Source organism: Pseudorasbora parva, chromosome 15 (assembly GCF_024679245.1).
Source record: "Pseudorasbora parva isolate DD20220531a chromosome 15, ASM2467924v1, whole genome shotgun sequence".
NCBI classification, from domain to species: domain Eukaryota; kingdom Metazoa; phylum Chordata; class Actinopteri; order Cypriniformes; family Gobionidae; genus Pseudorasbora; species Pseudorasbora parva.
Window position 1 is genome coordinate 40,650,681 of NC_090186.1, and position 20,000 is coordinate 40,670,680.

Below are 20,000 nucleotides of genomic sequence, written 5' to 3' on the forward strand. Positions count from 1 at the left end.
TTTAATTTCCAAAACCGACATAATGAGTTGTTCTGACCGATACTGTGGGAGTGTGGGCAGGCCCTTGACACTGCGGCTCTTTTCTTTCTACATTCGTATCTACAGCTCGTCAGATCTAGAATTCGGAAGTGATATAACGTAGCGGCGTAAGATTTTTTTGAATGAATTCAAATTAATTAAAGAGAGAGAGAGAGAGAGAGAGAGAGAGAGAGAGAGAGAGAGAGAGAGAGAGAGAGAGAGAAAGAGGGAAAGAGAGAAGCTTGTTGGTTTATTTACTCCTGAGAACTATAATGTAGCTTTCAGTAGTCAAGGTGTTTTATCTATAAACCTTCGGGGTGGCCTCATGGGATATTAAAAGTGTCCATCATATGCACACTTCAGAATCTCGCCAGAAGTAGTAGGCCATCCAGTTACCATTTCTCTACTCTTTTATGAGTACTGTGATTTCTGACATACTTCTTTTGTCACATACTGTTTTTCCGCCTCTATAGTAGGAAATTATGCGATTTCAGATGCAGCCGTTGTCTCTCTCACCTTCTCTTTCCTCCAGCGGGCGAGCCACTCCTCTTTCTCCCTGCGGCTGATGTGATAGGGATCGCCGGCCTGAAAGGTCTCTCTTTGTACGGGCCGTCTCCTCAGACTAATGTCCCAGCCCTGCCGGCCCCTCAGACGGCCCCCTTCGCTCTACAAGTTAAGTCAAGTCACCTTTATTTATATAGCGCTTCATACAAAGCAGATTGTTTTAAGGCAGCTTCACAGTAATAAACAGGAAAATAACAGATTCAATGATGCAAACTTCACCGAATTCAAACTCTGCTGTAAAGCAGCTCTAACACAGACAACAGTGTCCTTTAGCTCAAGTCAGTTCAGTTCAATAATTGTTAAGTTTATCAGTTATGAAACAAGTTGAGTTCAGATATAAGCAGCTCTACAGAAGAGAATAGTGTTGTTATTCAGTTCAGTTCAATAACAACGCTAATGTTTTTCATTGAAAACGCACATTTCATTGAAACAAATTCGATTAAGCTAAAAAGCAGCTCTAATTAACTCATTAGTTTCATCATCCAGCTCAAGTCAGTTTAAGATTTTTTCTCATCCGATAGTGTCAGTGCAGACAAATCAATAATATTAATGAATATTAACCCAAGACAAACACAACTCTCTTATAGCCACAGTTTTCTCGAATACACGCTTTGTGAACGACAGACTCGAATAGAGCGTTACAGTTTTGATGGCATCCTGTAGGTTTTAGCGCACTGATATGCTTAAAAACTCATTTGATGCATAAGAAAGTGACTTTCTCAAACCCTTGATTTGCAATTTGTCTTTATTTACTCTGTGAACATTGTGAACTTCTGTATGCACATAGCCCTAATAAAAAGCTTGGCAGTGTTCGTGGAATAATGTCCATTTTTGACTTGTTGCTTGTAAAAAAGCACAAAAATCATAAACAGGACAATGCAATAACCATTTCCAAAACCATGGGCACAAGACTTACATTACTGCACTACATTAAAGTCAATGAAAGTAGTAACAGATCTTTTCTTCCGTAATGTGACATACATTCAAGTGAAACATATTATCGAAGAAAGAAAGAAATGCAGTCGATGGTGAGAAAAGAACCAGTTGAAGCGGACTAAATGATTAGAGATGTCCTGCATATGTCACCAGAGAGAAGTCTGTCATTTAATTGGAAGATTTAACCCTTGATTTGTAATGTGTAGGAGTCTTTATTTACTCTGTGTACATTTGTGAATTGCTGTATATATATATATATATATATATAGTAAAACACCCGTATCAAATGTTCAACAGCCTGTAAACACATTTCAGTGGCGTGTTACCACTTACAGCCACCATTTGGGCCAATTTACGGATTTACACATTTATATATCTCTGGAATGTCCCATCGGCCCATTCTCATACTCTTGGTGAGCATGTTATCTATTTCCTGTGTCGAGCAAGTCTAGATTAATCAATCACAGATGGTCAACTCTCAGTGATGTATTAACTAGACCTGTCTGAACCACCTGACGGGGTCCAGATAACCAGTTAGTTTAAGTTTAACCAGCTTTCCCAGCAACTCTCATGGATTCTGTGTATTCCTGGGTAGGGCTGCACAATTAAAGAATTAGTTTGCTTCAAAAGGAAAATTTCCTGTGAATTTACTCACCTCATCCCCCTTCTCATCCAAGATGGTGTTCTTCAGTCAAAAAAAAAGTAAGATTTTTGAAGAAAACATTCCAGGATATTTCTCTACATAATTGTTTTCAATTGCAACCAACGGTTAAAAGTCCAAATCAATGCAGTTTCAAAGGAAGGGCTTCAGAGAGGCTCAGCACGATCACATACGAGGAATAGGGTCTTATCTAGCAAAACCATTGGTCATTTTCAAAACAAAAAACAAAAAAAACATTTATATACATTTAACCCTTAAATGCGTGACTTTGGTGTTGTTCCTCTTCACTGCGTATGACGTCATCACGTCAGAAAGGTCACGTCTATACATCCACAGATGGAAGTACCGACCCACTTCCAAAACACGAAAATGTTCTCCATATTTTAAATTGTCTGACATTGTTGATTCACCTTTATTTTTGTAAAGGGCGTTTGATTTAGTCTTTGCACGTTCATTTTAACACCGGGTCAGTACTTGCAAAAGCAGAAAACCAAAGTCGTGCGTTTAAGACCCTACTCCTCGTCTGGGATTGTGCAGAGCCTCTGAAGCCCATCGAAGCCCTCTTAAACTGCATTGATTTGGACCTTCAATCGTTGGTTGCCCTTGAAGTCCATTATGTGGAGAAAAGTCCTGGAATGTTTTCCTGAAAAAACATGTCCTTTTCTTTTTTCTAATTTCTTTTTGACCAAATAAATAAAGACATGAACATCTTGGATGAGATGGGGGCGTGTAAATTATCAGGAAATCTACATTTTTAAGTAAACTAATCCTTTAATTTAAATAAAAACAAAATTGTGGATTAAAGCGATTATCAAATACATTAAATATTTAGCCTACTGTATATGCGCTGTGTGTTTTAAAGTGAAGCATGGCACTGTGTTCTTTAACACACATGCTCATCTGGTGTCTCGGTTCACAGAATTTGTGTTTGGTTTGCCGACCACCTTACCAAACTTGTAACGAGAACATTAAGGTTAAATGTTTGAAAGCTATTTTTTTTGTTTGTAATTTTAAAGTTGCACTGTAAAATAAAGTAATTATATATTTTTTGCTAAATATTTTTATTTAAAAATTAAATATTACAGTATAATAACCCTTATTAATTGCATTTAATTTATTATTATATAGTTATATTGATATATAAATTGCAACTCTTTAGCCAAATTATGCAACCCCCTAGACAAGCTGAGTAAACCTGGAGCTATAAAAAATATATTTTAAACTTAAAATCATAATTATTATAGGATAAATCGCAATTAGATTTTTTTGCTCTAGTCATATGTAACATTAGTAATTAAATGTAGAAAATGTGATTCTCAAATTGTATTATTGTACTTTGATTTGATTTGATTGTGTTTTGACTTTATATTCTTGTGTGTGGTCCTCACCTCTGCTCTGCTGGTGTCGCTGCTGGTGTCGTCCTCCTCCACGTCTGAAAGACAAATGCAGAGGTCATTTAAAGGAAACCAATGATAAAAGAAAAAAATATAATATGCATATGCTTGGCTGACGCACTGATGCGGTCCTGCATTAATGTGGCAGTACTCAAGGGGGCGATATAGCTACCGTCAGAATTAGTTACGTCGCAAATGCGCCCTTTTGTGCAATTGCTGTAATTTTATTTATTTATATATTTTAGTGAATTTTTTGACACATTTTGGAATGACAGGACATTTGAAATCGATCAGAATGACTGAACAAGAGACGAGTGACTCACGGCGCTCCGGGTGCTCGAGTTTCCGTCGCCCTCGTTTTTTCCGAGGCGTGGAAGGGGCGGAGTCTTCGTCTGCTCCGGGGGGCGTGTCTGGGCTGTCCCTGTGGGTGGAGTCAGGGGAGGAGTCCAGGTTTTTCGGAGAAACCCGATTGTCTGCTTCACCGTTACAGCCCGCCTGTTTAATACGGGCCACACCCTCTATTACACGCCCAGAACGATCCACCTATCAGAAGAGAGAGAAAGAGAACAATGAGAGAGCAAATTACTCAAATGACACAGACAGACATGTCAGTACTGGATGAGTAATTATGTGGGTGCAAATGCAGCAGGGACTGTCCCTAATTATATAGTGACATGAATTTCTGCAGTAGAGAAGGATACACTGTAAAAAATTATTTAGAAAAAAAGTTACCTGGTTGCCTTAAAATTTTGAGTTCAATAAAATTAAAATTTTGAGTTAATACAATGAACATTTTTTTGAGATTCGACAACCTTTATTAAAATATTATTAAAAGATTTTGTAAGCATATTGGGTAATTTTGTGTGTTTAATTTCTGATGACGCAGTGAAACATGCCAAATTGTACTATTTTCATGATTTATCAAATTTTTTATGTGGTTCAGATACAATAATATTTTAAATTACTATTTATTAAACAAATTTCCTTCATTGTATCAACTAAAAAATTAAATTTCAATCAACTCAAAATTTAAGGCAACCAGGTAACTTACTTTTTTAAGTTAAACCAACAAAAAACATCAAATATTTTTTACAGTGTAAATATCACTTAGCTATACAATCTTTCCTATAAATCGGGGTGTTTCACGGAATAATTGCAATTCATAACAGTAATATATTTCTGTTTTCATTTCTTATAATTAGCAGTAAAGCTAATATTTATTTATTTATTTTATTATTTGGCTTATTTTTATAATTTTTATATATAAATGATATTATTATATGTATAATATATATTATATTTTTATATATTATATTATATATATATATATATATATATATATATATATATATATATATATATATATATTAGTACATTTAATTCAATAAGGGTTTTTACACAACAGCTGCAATTTACAACAAAAATATATTTCTGTTTTCATTTATTATAATTTGCATTAAAACTAATATTTATTTATTTATTAATTATTTAGCCCATTATTATTTCCCATTAATATTATTATTATATTTAATTCAATCAGGGTTTTAATCTCACAGAACAATTGTAAAATACACCAGCAATATATTTCTGTTTTTATTTCTTATAATTAACATTAAAACTAATGATTTACTTATTTAATAATACTAATAATTTGTATTATTATTATTCATTCATTGTTATTATATTTAATTATTATCTGATTTTGGTTCCTAAAACACCAGTGTGACTATTAACCAACATCAGAGAATCATGAATGTGCAAATGTATCATTAAAGATTTAAGATCTCAGGGGGACTTCAAGTAAATCTTTTATATCTAAGGGGTTTGGATGGCAAAAGTCTGGGAAGCCCTTCTATAAACGAACTTACAGATTTTTCTCTTATAGCTTCTATACATCTTTAGATTAGTCTTAAAATGTGGCATTTTGAGTATTGATGGCTTGTGTCATACATAAATTGCTTATGATATTCCTCCTTTCTAGCTTCAGATAAAAGCCTGTTAAATGTAAATCTGTAGACACAGATGGCATAAAACACACACTGAGGCGCAGTGACACAGCAGCTATCACATTATTGCTAATGGTGTCATAGATCAGCTTAAGACCACAGTTTACAGTTCTTTCTGCAAATGCTTAGTATTTCTTTATAAAAACTTGGTCAACATTAAAGTGCCACTTTTATGCTTTTCTGAATATTAACTTTCATGCAGTGTGTAATATAGCTGTTTTTGAATTTAAAATGTCTGCAAATGTTTAAAGATTAAAGTGTATGCCAAATAAAGTTATTGTCTCCTAAAAGAAGAAACTAATTCTGAACTGCTGAAATGAGTTTTCAGTAATTTCAGTCTCACTTCCTGTTACATATCTATGTAACAATGTAAGACATTTGCATAATGCAAGCCTATGGTCTTCAATGGCTGCCTGCAAGCAACATATATTTTTACCCGCCATCAAACACTGTAGTTGTAGCTGAGAATGGAAGAGTTTGGTTTGTGTGTCGACATAGAAACATTTCTGTGGACTCGCGCTGGAACTGATATGGAAAAACTGACAGCATGATTCGTATCACTATAGTCCCTTTCACACTGCGATTCCAGCAAATACACGGATAACGCGACCCGGCATTTGTTCCCGGGCCGCTAGATTTGGTCCATTCACACTGCCAGCGAAATACCGAAATATGTGCGCTTTCACACACAACCCGTAACGGTCCCGGGTCGAGCTGACACGTGACATCCTGATGTGACGTATAATGGCGAGCAATCTCAGCTTCAGCGCGGATAGTAAGGAGCTCCGTGGTCTCGACTTGTGTCCAGTTTGCGCACATTTCTGCTTGTTTAATTTTAGTTTCTTTTGTATGCGAACACTCTCTGCGTTTAAAACACCGACGAGCTCTTCTGGCACTGCAGGGTTGTATTATTGAAAAAACAAGCTCTAAGAGTCGCACGATAACTACGTACACATTAGTTTCGGCTTTTGTTCACACAGCGCTCGTCCCGGGTCGAATACTGCAATATTACTAGGTCCCCGACCCGGGTCGAATTTGGTAATCAATGCCGGGACGTGGTTGCTTTCACACAGAAGGCGACCCGGCAATGTTCCGGGAATATTGCAGGTCTGACGTGCAGTGTGAAAGGGGCTTATGTATCAAGCGCTGAGAAAGCCTTGAAAACTGAAATTCAGATATGGTAATGGTCATTTAGTTTACGACGGACCAATCACAACAGACTGAGCCGTCTGACCAATTAGAGCAGAGCAGGCTCTCGGAAAGGAGGAGTTTAGAGAGACTTCAAGCAAACCATTTTCAGACACTCTGATGCTGCAATGTATATATTATGAGAAAATGAAAGTGTTTTTTAACCTTGGATGAACTACTGCGGGAAACATCCCCAAAAAAAATGAGGAACCTATAGGCCATGTGTCCACCTAAGTGTTTTTAGTCAGCTGAAAAACTAGGCGCTCTGCTGAAAGCGCTTGAGTGTTTTTGCAGCGCAGCGGTAGTTTTTTTTCAGTTGAGACACGGAATATCAGTGGAAGTGTTACTAGTGTCTCATTTCATTCTTTATTTCCATATTGTTTCTATATTAAAATGCAGATACAATGTTAAGTATTTGCTCTGGCTCTTGTTCTAAATTATTTGATTTGTTCTGTTATTATGCTGTTTGTTCTCATCTGGTGACATTGTACAAGCAGAAGTTGGTCGGAGTTGTTTTTTTCTTGCCCCTGCTCCAAAGTGACAGTGATGAGTGCTGCGTTTTACTCAGAGTTCAACATTCTTCAACTCTTGACGACCTGTAAAAAATGGTGAGCCTTCAGCGTTTGAGTGTGAAATAGATGCTCAGGGGCCTCATTTATAAAGCTTGCTTACGCACAAAACGGGGCTGAAAACATGCGTACGCCAGTTCCTGCGCAAAAGGTGGAATTTATAAAGAAAAACTTGACGTGAAAATATGCGCACCTACACGCAAACTCTGACCCATGCGTACGCACATTTTAAAGACAAAGCAGTTTGGCGACACTGATGGTGATTTGAGGAACTGACTGCGGATAAAGGGAATTAACCCTTTGCAAAATGCCAAAATTTACTTTGACATATTTCAATATTTACAAGTTGCTCACAAGTCCCGGTTAACACAAAAAATACAAATAACATTGAATCACCATTATGGGTCCTAAAGATACATACATGCATGTTTAGTTTAAAGACATAAAAGGAACTATATGCTGAAAGTACGTCAATTTTGGCGGCTGCCAAAGCAAATTTTTGTCCCACCAAAGCCTTATATAATGAGTTATTGTGATTTATAAATTGATTACTAATGCGTGTGACTCTCTGCTCGTTCTGACACTCATTTATATTGATAATGTGTAGTAAATGACCACAATTTTTTTTGTTTAGACTGGAATAAGGTGAAACTAGAACAACGCAAGTTAAATTGTTTATGGCAGAGAATTAGACTATTTGTTAGTACATTTTTAATGCTGCTTTTTAATAATTGTTGCCAAAATAATGAATCAGTAAACCATGCAAATTGTAAAAATGAAGAACTAAAGACACAAACATCAAGACATCATACATAATGAGATATCAAAATTAGATGAGCAACAAAAAGCAAAAAAAAAAAATGTTTGCATTTATTTTACATTTTTTGTTAGTATTGGGCTTACAGATCACGCGGGTAGGTACTTTTACTGTTGGGGTGTGTGTGCGGACTGTGCGCGTGCATGCATGTGTGTGGATGACCATGATTGGTCAGCCACCACCGAAGACAATTCCTGACCCAGGAAAAACCCTGGTGATTAATGTGATAAGGTGTAAGTGATAAAATCTGATCGCTGAAAACATGAATAGCCTACTGCAGCAACACTTAAGTGTATATTGTATGATGGATGCGCTGGCACTGCTGGAAGACTATGCCAATGGCAGAATAAGGAGAGAACGAGTTCATCTAGGGACATTATCAGCAAAACTGCATCAATTATTTATTTGATTTGAAGTGTTTAAAATGAACAAAATATTTTTAATTAGCCTAAAATAACACTTTATTTATTTATGTTTTTATGGATATTTTGATATATTTATTCTACAACATAAAAAGGATATTGAATGATATTCAGCAATGTAATGTGTAAAGCACAAATGGCATTTATAGTCTGTATCTAATATTTTTCAATGTCTTTTACCTTGGACAGTGTTAAACATGGTGTCCCGTGGATGGGAATATGCATGCAAATGATATGCAGATGAGGTCATGCATATTAAAACTAGGCGTTGTAAGCTCCATATATGGGGATTTCGGGGAGGAGTCAGGATGGAGAAGTACGTGCGCACAATCTGCTGCTGGCTGTGATTTATAAAGGGATTTTTGCGCAGGTTCTGACGTACGCATGGCTTTATAAATCAGAATTTTTTTGTGTGTACAAAAAAATCTAGCTTTAGTGCGTACGTACACTTTGAGGATGAAATCTATGCAAAGTTTTATAAATGAGTGCTCGTTACACACAAGGCTTCCTAAAAACACAGCTCCCATTAAAAACAATTGGGAAAAAACATAAAGGAGAAAAAAAACATTTTGGTGGACACATGGCCTCAAAATAGCAAAATAAGGGCACTATAAACTTCACAGTGAAACAGGATTTTCACTGACACGAAAATTATCCATCAGGAGTTTATTGATGTTGTAAATTTGTCTATCATTTCTATAATCTCTCTCACATTAATGTTAACTGACATTAAATTTAAAGCATTAACTACTGGCAGAGTTTTCAAAAGGCTGCATCTCCTAAAACTCAACTAGACAACAATAATTTCAAGAATGGCTACGTGACATCAGCTGAAAAGGTTGTTTGAGAGGTAGTTAGGTGGAGTAAGTTAACATTATTTTGGTAAAAGACTATGCGTCTCAATCAGATCCCTAGTTCAATAGTCAGGGAACCGATGAGGGAGTCGGCCATTTTAAGTGCTGTCTCAATCAAAGAATCCTTCCAGTTCACTCCATAAAACGTCCCACAATGCACTGCTAAACCCAGGGCGCATCGGTGCTCACTCTGTTCCCTTAAGCCTAGTTCACACTGCCCGATTTTTGCCCCGATTTTGAGTCGCCGACAGGTTTTGTGAAATCGCCGACAAATGCCCGAGATCACAGGCAAATCGGTGCTCGTGCACGCGAGTGACAATCACGCAGTGTGAATAATCAAAGATGTGATCAGAGAGAATCGCCGACGAGTCGCCGACGCCGGTGAGACATTTGGCATGCTTAATATCTGGACCTGTCGGCGATTCAAACTCCTGCTGTGTGAACAGCGTTCTGACTGAAAATTACACCGACAGCCAATGAGAGAGTGAGATACAGGGCAGCAGGAGGTTCAGGGAGGAGTTATAAAGCAGAATTTCAGTATTTTAATAGATATATTTACAATTCTATCAAACAGAAACAAAGGCCAAACATTTGCACATCCAGCCATAGCAGCAGCACATTAAATAATTATTTATTTACCTCAAACTGTCTTTGCAGAACAAAATCCTGGCTCCCTCTGTCTCTCCAACAATATCTTCCGCCATAATCTTTTTTCTTTTTCTCCACAAATCAGCGCACATACAATTTGAAGCAAACTTTGTGCAGTTTATCATTTTTAATAACAATTCCAAGTCTCGCGCGAGAACTCCGGTCTGACGCACGTGTGATCTCGCGTTGTTTACTTGTCACATCGCACGTGTGTTTGGGAAACGTAGTTTGCACACCGGAGAGCGAGAGAGTTGTCGGCGATTCTTCCTCTTGATCAGTCATGCAGTGTGAACTCCTCTGTCGTCAAACCATCGTGCAGTGTGAACATAGCAGTGACTGAATGATACCCCAGATAGTCATGCAGTGTGAATAGAGCAGTGACCCGACGAGTTTGAAAATCGTGCAGTCTGAACTAGGCTTTAAGCCTAGTTCACACTGCCCGATTTTTGCCCCGATTTTGAGTCGCCGACAGGTTTTGCGAAATCGCCGACAAATGCCCGAGATCACAGGCAAATCGGTGCTCGTGCACGCGAGTGACAATCACGCAGTATGAATGATCAAAGACGCGATCAGAGAGAATCGCCGACGAGTCGCCGACGCCGGTGAGATATTTGGCATGCTAAATATCTGGACCTGTCGGCGATTCAAACTCCTGCTGTGTGAACAGCGTTCTGACTGAAAATTACACCGACAGCCAATGAGAGAGTGAGATACAGGGCAGCAGGAGGTTCAGGGAGGAGTTATAAAGCAGAATTTCAGTATTTTAATAGATAATAGGCTTGTTTGAGATGAGCAAAATCTGCGCAGAATCGATCACCGGTGATCAGCGCGAGATGCATGCCGGTTAGAAATGTGTCCGAGGGCGGTCCGCCTTGCTCTGATGTCATGCCGACGTATGTCAAAAATCTCTCGCGATGGCGAGGCGGATGTGTCGGATTCTGCAGTCGAGCGCAGTTGCTCTCCACCGACTGCGCGGAGCAAAAGCATGATGGGAAACGACTTGCTGACGACACAGCTTAATGCTCATTGGTTTAAATAACCGTGATGCATGGTTGTTTTTTAATATATTTGAATTTAAAACTCTGGTATCATGTTTTTATGTGTATAAATTATGTGTGCATATTCTCAAACTCTCGGACAGTGCGGTCTTTCTGTGGGTTATGTGATTGTTGTCATATTAATAAAAATATATAAAAACATGTGTGTAATTAAAGTAAAAATGCTTGATAAGCAGGCCTTTCGAAAGGAAATAAATAACAAAAACTTTGGGTGCCTTGTTCATAATATTTATTTTCATATAAAAGCAACAGAACTTAAATGACATCCAGTTTATCAGCAACAGAGCGCACGAGTGTGAATCCCGCGATATCTGCAACTGATCTCGCAGGTGTCTGATCCACTACGAGAAGAGAGAACTCTAATCTCACACACACACACCTGCTCTCGCTGGTGTCTGATCCACTACGAGAGGAGAGAATTGTCCGGCTTGCCTGCTCTTTTTTCACTCCTCCCCTCACTGCAGCCGCCTAGTCTCGCCTTTATTTCAGGCGAGGCAAGGCGCATCTCAAACAAGCCTATATTTACAATTCTATGAAACAGAAACAAAGGCCAAACATTTGCACATCCAGCCACAGCAGCAGCACATTAAATAATTATTTATTTACCTCAAACTGTCTTTGCAGAACAAAATCCTGGCTCCCTCTGTCTCTCCAACAATTTCTTCCGCCATAATCTTTTTTCTTTTTCTCCACAAATCAGCACACATACAATTTGAAGCAAACTTTGTGCAGTTTATCATTTTTAATAACAATTCCAAGTCTCGCGCGAGAACTCCGGTCTGACGCACGTGTGATCTCGCGTTGTTTACTTGTCACATCGCACGTGTTTGGGAAACGTAGTTTGCCCACGGGAGAGAGAGAGAGTTGTCGGCGATTCTTCCTTGTTCAGTCATGTGAACTCCTCTGTCGTCAAACCATCGTGCAGTGTGAACACAGCAGTGACTGAATGATACCCCAGATAGTCATGCAGTGTGAATAGAGCAGTGACCCGACGAGTTTGAAAATCGTGCAGTCTGAACTAGGCTTTAACCTACAACGAGGACATTGTCAGTTGTGACAATCAGTGCCCAAATTCATGTACACAATATACTGATTCACAAGCTCTGGAGCTAGGGCACTGATTGAGATGCACCCATGAAGACAAAGATTATTATTTTTTTATAATATGCATTAGGAAAATCAACCAGGTTGTGGTTGATATCACAGTGACATTATCATCCATCAATGATGAAAACAAGCAGGAAATCGATAAAATATTTGCTGGGACGTCCTACAGCGTGACGCTGTCTGCTAACTTTATGATGAACAATAAAAGTCTCTTAGGTTCAGTATGACGAGGGCTGGTGTGAGTTTTACTGCTGTCTGTGAGTTAATAGATGCCAAACACACTCGCATACACATATGAATCAGTGCAGTCACACACAAATTAGTGCTTTAATTAGAGTGATTAGCGACACTCTTTGACAGCTGCTGATGTCTTTAATCAACAGGTGAGAAACTCTATAAACCTCAAAGGGCCTGCAGGTGTTTCAAACCCAAGCACAAACACACACTTCCCTCACTTTTTCTCTTTAAATGAGGAAATACTCTGAAGTATATCCAAAGTATCCAAAATGAGTCAAAACACAAACTGCATTCATTCAAAAGCATTCATTACGCTTGTGAAGGTTTTAAATCCAAACATATTACACAGCATAAACTACATGGATGTTTAAAGATGAAATGGATCTAATGGTTCGGCGGAGCAGCAGTACATTAAAGTGGATAGCGAGGCCTGAGGCGGAGGAGTGTGTTCACCATTCATCTACTGAATAAACACTCCAATCCCACAAGACTTCTGTGCGTTATGATGAAGAAACGGCTGTGATGATTTTATTAAGACGTTTGTACAATTAGCATTTTTTCTTGCACTTTCAAAACTTTGTTACTAACTATAATGCACAACCAGTCCATTTATATGATATGTGTTTACATGGGATAGAATAGTACCTGCATATTACAATGCTGTTTTGGATTTAAATAGGCAAATGCTTAAGATTCAGTGATTGGATCATTATTGCAGTGATTATTATGTTCATGTTATGTTTGGCAACAGTTCTTTTAACCCTATTTGATGAAGTAGCTTTTCATTTCTTAAACATCCATGTAGGACGACACATCATGGCCATATTCCAGGATGACAACATCCCGATTCCTCAGCTCAGATTGTGAAAGAATGGTTGAGGGAGAATGAAGAATCATTTCCACTCATGAATCGACTCCTCTGAGTCCAGACCTTAAACTCATTGAAAGTCTTTGGGATGTGCTGGAGGAGACTTTACAGAGAGCTGGACTCTTGCATTGGAAATACAAGATCTTGGAAATAACATCAACATTTATTTCCATTAAGTGGTTCATCAATTTTTGGCCAAGATCTTTTGGCCGTGCATTGTAGTATATTCAGTGCAATATAGATGAAAACCACTAACACGTCATTTGTGACCCTGGACAACCACAAGACCATATATAAGTCATAAGGGTAATTTTTTGTATTTATTGAGATTTAAACTGCACCTAAGAGCTGAATTGATTTATGGCTTGTTATGCTATGACAATATTTGGCTGAGATACAACTATTCGAAAATCTGAACTAAATATCTGAAAAAAATACCCTTTAAAGTTGTCCAAATTAAGTCCTTAGCAATGCATATTACTACTAATAATACATTTTTATATATTGACAGCAGTAAATTTACAATATATCATGATCTTTACTTTATATTCTAATGAATTTTGGAATAAAATCAATAAAAATCAATAATTTTGACCCATAAAATGTATTGTTGGCTTTTTCCACAAATATGCCCATGCTAATGGTTTTGTTGTCCAGGCTCACATTTGAGAATTACACAAATGTGAGAATAAATATTTAGTTGCCAAAACATCTGAAACAAATAAAAAAAAATCTAGACATGTTTTGTCTAGATTCCGGCTTTGCTCACTCTGGACTTTTAAACACTATTGAAGGAGCTGACATACTGGACACTTTATGAGGCTTTTTTTTTCAATATCCACTCCAACACACACAATAAATAATGAACATATTTTTAAGGATGCACAGGTATTACAATTCTGGCCATTAAGGCCAGTTATCGATAAATAGCTGACTAAAAACAACGAAATTGAAAACATAACAAATATGCTGATGCTGGTAAAAGAAGAATCAATATTTGATATAGTGCTGACATGCCAGATGTTTTTGTTACGATATTCATGTGCAGACAAGTGATTTTCTGTAATTAATCACAATTAAAAACATTGGAGTGTTAATATTTTTATATTGTAATAATTTGCCAGTTTCTCTCCAAATGAATGTAAGAACAACTTAAAGACATTATATTTAAAATATTTGTTGAAATGGCATCTTTTTATGAATGAAGGTCAGTATCACTGATACTAATACTGCTACTGATGTCTCTATGAAATATTTTTTTAAACATTAATGATAGACATTCAACACAGTATAAATGAAAGCCAGTGTGTGTCGGAACATTCACAGACAGCGTGTTCTCTTTTGTCTTGTCACGCTTAAATGGTTTTAAAGCATTTGCATGAATAGGAGTGTGATCATAATGTAAGGCTAACCAAAAGATGACAGAAAAAACTGCTGCATTAAATATTTTTAACACGCTAAACTGAAGGGAAAAAAAAGCATGCATAAACACACTAATTTTGAAAGCATTAGTGTAGACATAATTATTTTTGCTTACAAAACATATCAAATTATACACATATTTAATTATACAATGTATACACAAGCATATTCCATTAAATTCCCTTAAAAATAACAGCAAGTCCCATTCTACCATTTTTTTCCTGTTTTGCATTGAACATCCTGCTTCACTTGAAGACCTCATTACGGAAGTAAAAAAGCCCGCGAACATTGACTTTAAGCATGTGCCTTTAAATCAAAACAGTTCACCAAAAATCTCCTGTCATCATGTGGTTTTAAACTTGTATCACTTACTTTCTTTGTGCTTTTCAGAAACACTATATACGATACTTTGAAGAAAGTTTTTGTAAGTACAATGAATGTTGTGTTGGACCCCATTGACTTTTACTGTAAAACATTAGTACAACATGATGGTGATTAAATGATGACAGACCTGAATGTAAATAAAGCAGACGTGATTATGATCTCCTAATGTTCATCTAAAGCAATTAGCAAGACATGGATACAAACTTACCATCATCAGATCTACAGGCTGGAGCACCTCATCTTTCTCCCACAGTCTGTGTCTCTCTCTCTCTCTCTAAACTCTCTCTCTATCTCTCTATCTCTCTCTCTCTCACCCACTCTTCACTTACTTTCACCTGGTCATGTGACCATTTGCTGCAGCCACAAGTTTCCTTTTCCTGTCACTGAGCTTAAGTAAACCTGACCTGTACATTATTATGCTTCTAAATATACAAAAAACTGCACATCGTGATTTCAAAAGAAGTTTAAGCCCTTGCGCAGTTTGCATGTTCTGAAGTCAACATACTCTTTTTTTAACAAAAGGACAGGTGTTGTAGCATTTCTATCATGAAGAAGCATCCAGCTAGCTTGGTCTTACCAGACTCTCGTACATTTCATTTGTACATAGAGTCTGGCCACTCTCCATTGACAAGCATTTAAGTTTAAAACTATTGGATCTGCCATAACCAATCGCTAACCTTTGGTCGTGACGTATGTCATGCGCCCCTCGCCTGTTTCACACATGGAAATCCGACAAAATAAATGTGCTTGCCACCTCAGTGATAAAACCTAAAACTCGTGCATTCGGATTGTGATTTATTCACGGTGGACGGGAGAGTTTTGTGATCGGGAACGCGCTGCTCACGTGATCCGTAACATGATTGTATGCTGTAAATAAAATGTCATAAGCTTGGTATGATAATAAATGCTGCTATAAATAATGGACTAATTCAAATGTTTACATGCTTTTATTTTTATTTATTTGAGCGGTGATTATTGCTCTTGTAAATACTTGCCAGCATTTTAAAGAAATACAAGTCTAGAAATACATCCAAATAACAGCAAAGCAACCGTACGGTGCTCTGCAGTGGTCAAAAACGATTATAAACAGTGAATTTTTAAGTGATATATTCTTGAAAACTCAGAGATGTGGATTCAGACAGCTATTACATCACCACACGACCTTGCGTTTGTCAAAAGCAGTAGGTAACTCGGCCGGGGATTTTTACGCTGGTGATAGGAAACAGACGGCAATAAAATAACTGACTAGCCCCTGTAAATGATGGCAACACCTTCCGACCCCACGAGAAACAGTTACCGTCCGAATAGGGCTTCAGCAACTCCTTCACCACTAACTGGAACACGATCATGATCTGGAAAATCTAACTTTTCCCGAACTCCCCCTGTTGAGGAGGAGGGCCACAACATCATGGCCACCAACAAACCCAGCAAAGACTGTTATTGCTCCGGCTTTAACTTCTGCATATTCGGTAGCGGTGCCACAACGGAATGAATGGTTTCGTTCGCATCTTTCTCTGCCGCCATTACTGAACTACAACTCAAACTAGCACATGACAACACCATCGTTCTCAGCCACTCCCTCTGTTCGCTGATTGGACCGGTAAAAATTTGTTCAGAGAAAACCTAACAATACACTGCAGTCCCAGACGTAGGAAAATTAAAATTGAGCGGAAGTACGTAGAAGGGCAGAGCCAGAGGCTAGCATCCAACTTCAACTTACGGAAAAAGCGCAACTGGCACGACGATGGTGTTAGAAGTAGCGTAATACTGGGTACACTAAAAGATAACTGGGGTGATTTTGGGCCGATTTCTCCCCTTACGACAATCCTAAATAAAGTCCCGATTATCTTAATGGTTCAACAGATTATTTTATCAGATTTTCCTGTGATGTGAGGTGTGTTAAGAGTGACTAAATTTACTCAGAAAAACGTCGGAGGCGCCCCGATTGCGAATTGTAAATATTCAACGTGTGGGAGGAACCCTGAGGACAAATGTGTGCACGCTCTGGAGATTTTCAAGTGAAACGAAACAATACCCCATCATAAAGCAAGCTGACGGAAGACACATCTCCAGCTCACGCTGTATTAACATGTAAAGGCCATCTTCATACTTTCTCCATGACATCTACACCCCCCAATTTTCTGTAAAAAGCTTTAAAGTCACGTTTGAGATGTTTCGATGCAAGAGATTTGGCAAGATTTCCTGTGTCCACAGGTGGGACTGTTAAATCTGTTCATGTGTGGTGTGCTTTCCTGGTCACATCGCAGCCCTCCACTCACACGAGAGGAACAAAACGGTTAAATCTATGATTTCTAACATGAATTGTGGTCTCTCATATTTTGAAAATCTTATAGGAGTTTTAAAATCTTTTTGTGTGGTCCCAGCTTAAGCATTTTGAACTGTGAGAGGTGTTACACTTTCTTCGTAAGTTGAATACGGAAGGCGGTCCCCTGTAAGCTAGAGCTGTAATGAATCTGTTTGTAATGTTTTGGAGGATCTTGCTCCATTTTACTAGAACTGTCCCATCTACTCGCTCCTCTCCTTTGTTCACTCCAGAGTTTTAAAAACAAAATGTAGGCATCTTCAAAGACTTTACAAAAAAACTTCCCTTGTCCATGCCATTGCCTTCTCGGATTTAGTAGTGGAATATAAAGAAGCACTTAACATTGTATGTTCAAACTATCTTTCTACTGTCATCAGCAAAGCTAAGTGCAAACCTAAAGCTCTTTTTTCTGAAATAAACAAACTGTTTATACCCTCACCCGTAGCTATTACTGGCTCAGTTGATCTCTGTGAAACTTGTCAATAAAACTTTTTCTCCAACTACCTCTTCCTATCCAACTCCTTGACTGATAGGTCGTCAACTCAAAACTTTTTTAACCATTAAAACACATCTGAGGTTGAACAACAGCTTATCAAATCTGATTCTACCACCTACACTCTTGATCCTATACATACCTTCTAAAAACCCTTCTGCCTTCACTTATTCAACCCATTACTGACATTTTATATAGATCTCTTGCCACTGGTTATGTTCTGGCATGATCGAAAAGTAACAGCTGGCACTCCAATACACAAGAAGTCTGGCCTTGATAACACTATCCAGAGCAATTATAGATCAATATTAAACCTGCCAATCATTGCCAAATTATTTGAGATGGTAGCTGTAGCACAACTGCAGTCACATCTACAGGAAAATAATATTTTTGTACCGCTTCAATCTAGTTTTTGTCCCTATCACAGCACTGAAACAGCACTTTTAAAAGTGCTAAATGATCTTCTTCTGGTTTCTGATTCTGGTGCACTGTATCCTGGTTCTCCCCGATCTCGGTGCAGCATTTGACACTACGCTTCTCTCTCGACTATCTGCGCAGGCATTGCTGGTGCTGCTCTTCAGTGGACAATGTCTATCAGATAGACAGCAATTTGTTAGGATAGGCAAAGATCGATCCCGTACCGTTGCTATCTCTCACAGTGTACCTCAAGGCTCTGTACTTTTATTTTTCATTTATGTGTTGACGGCATGGTCTCAACTTCATAGTTATGCTGATGATATTCAAATTTATTTCACGATTAAACTCAACTCAGCTTGTCTACCCGCTTCTGTTAGCTCTTGCCTGCAGGAGCTTAAAACCTGCATGACTGATAACTTCTTACAACTTAACACTGATAAAACTGAAATCATGTTGATTGGCCCTAAAGCACAGAGTTTACCCCAATTTGACATTTTCATTGAAACTGATAATGTCCAGAAACTGTGCGAAATCTGGGTTATTGATCGACTCCACGGTATGTTTTGACTCACATATTGGTCAGATTGTTCGTATCCGGCCGCGTTACCTCAACTTCAGAGATGCTGAAACTGTTCTTCACGCTTTTATAACCTCAGCTTTTATAACTGACTTTTTAAAAGGAATGGGAGATGAGACTCTGACTGGTTTATTGCACATTACCTCAAAAACGCACCCATGACTCATTAAGAGAATAGACAAACTTTTTAAACCATACACCTGACATGCCAACCGTTTTTTTTCTGTGGTTAAACTAAACAAAAGTGGATAAGGACATTCCCTAAGTGCACGTGTGTCATGCACTCAGTTCTTTAAAATAGGGCCTATAAGTGGGTGAACATTTAGGAAAATAATTAAAAAATCCATGAAATGTCATGAGCCCTTTCATTCATCAATAAATAAATAAAAATCTTATTTACCCCAAACTTAAAGGGATAGTTCACCCAAAAATGAAAATTCTGTCATCATTTACTTACCCTCAAGTTGTTCCAAACCTGTATGAGTTTTTTCTTCTGCTGAACACAAAAGAAGATATTTGGATGTTAAATGTTTGTAACCAAGCAGATAGAGCAACCATTCACCAACATAGTAAGGGGGGAAAGACTATGGTAGTGAATGGCATCTGCTTTGTTACAAACATTTGTCCAAATATCTTCTTTTGTGTTCAGCAGAAGAAAAAACTCATACAGGTTTAAAATGAAATGAGGGTGAGTAAATGATGACAGAATTTTCATTTTTGGGTGAACTATCCCTTTAAGGGTGCGTTCACACTTGTAGTTCGGTTAGTTTTGTTCGTTTGGTCCGGACCAAAAAACAAAAACAAAACATATAGTCCTGGTCCGCTTAGCGTTCACACTGGCATTTTTAACAGCGAACCTAAAGTTACCGAACCAAAGGCACAGGGAGACGGTAACAACCTGATTGGTCGGCTTATATGACGTAGGAGCTCGCTTACCGAACATTTAAAACAATGCTGTGTGCTGGATTAAACGCCATCATTTTATGCGTGTACATAATGGCATTATTTTTACCCGTTGAGAACTCATAAAGAGCTCA

The 20,000-nt window shown here is 37.9% G+C and overlaps 1 protein-coding gene across 5 annotated transcripts in view; it reads right to left on the reverse strand.

The window, feature by feature from the left end:
* Positions 1-20,000, reverse strand: part of dnmt3aa (DNA (cytosine-5-)-methyltransferase 3 alpha a) — a 61,300-nt gene that overhangs the window by 28,575 nt on the left and 12,725 nt on the right. For 3 of the 5 annotated variants that reach the window (XM_067418137.1, XM_067418136.1, XM_067418139.1), the window contains exons 4-5: positions 3,897-4,116; positions 3,568-3,611 (exon numbers count right to left, since the gene is read on the reverse strand). In XM_067418137.1, coding sequence (XP_067274238.1) covers positions 3,568-3,611; positions 3,897-4,116 — 264 coding nt within the window. Of the gene's footprint in view, positions 1-534; positions 685-3,567; positions 3,612-3,896; positions 4,117-20,000 lie in introns of all 5 variants that reach the window. The other 2 variants (XM_067418135.1, XM_067418134.1) reach the window with 1 other exon arrangement.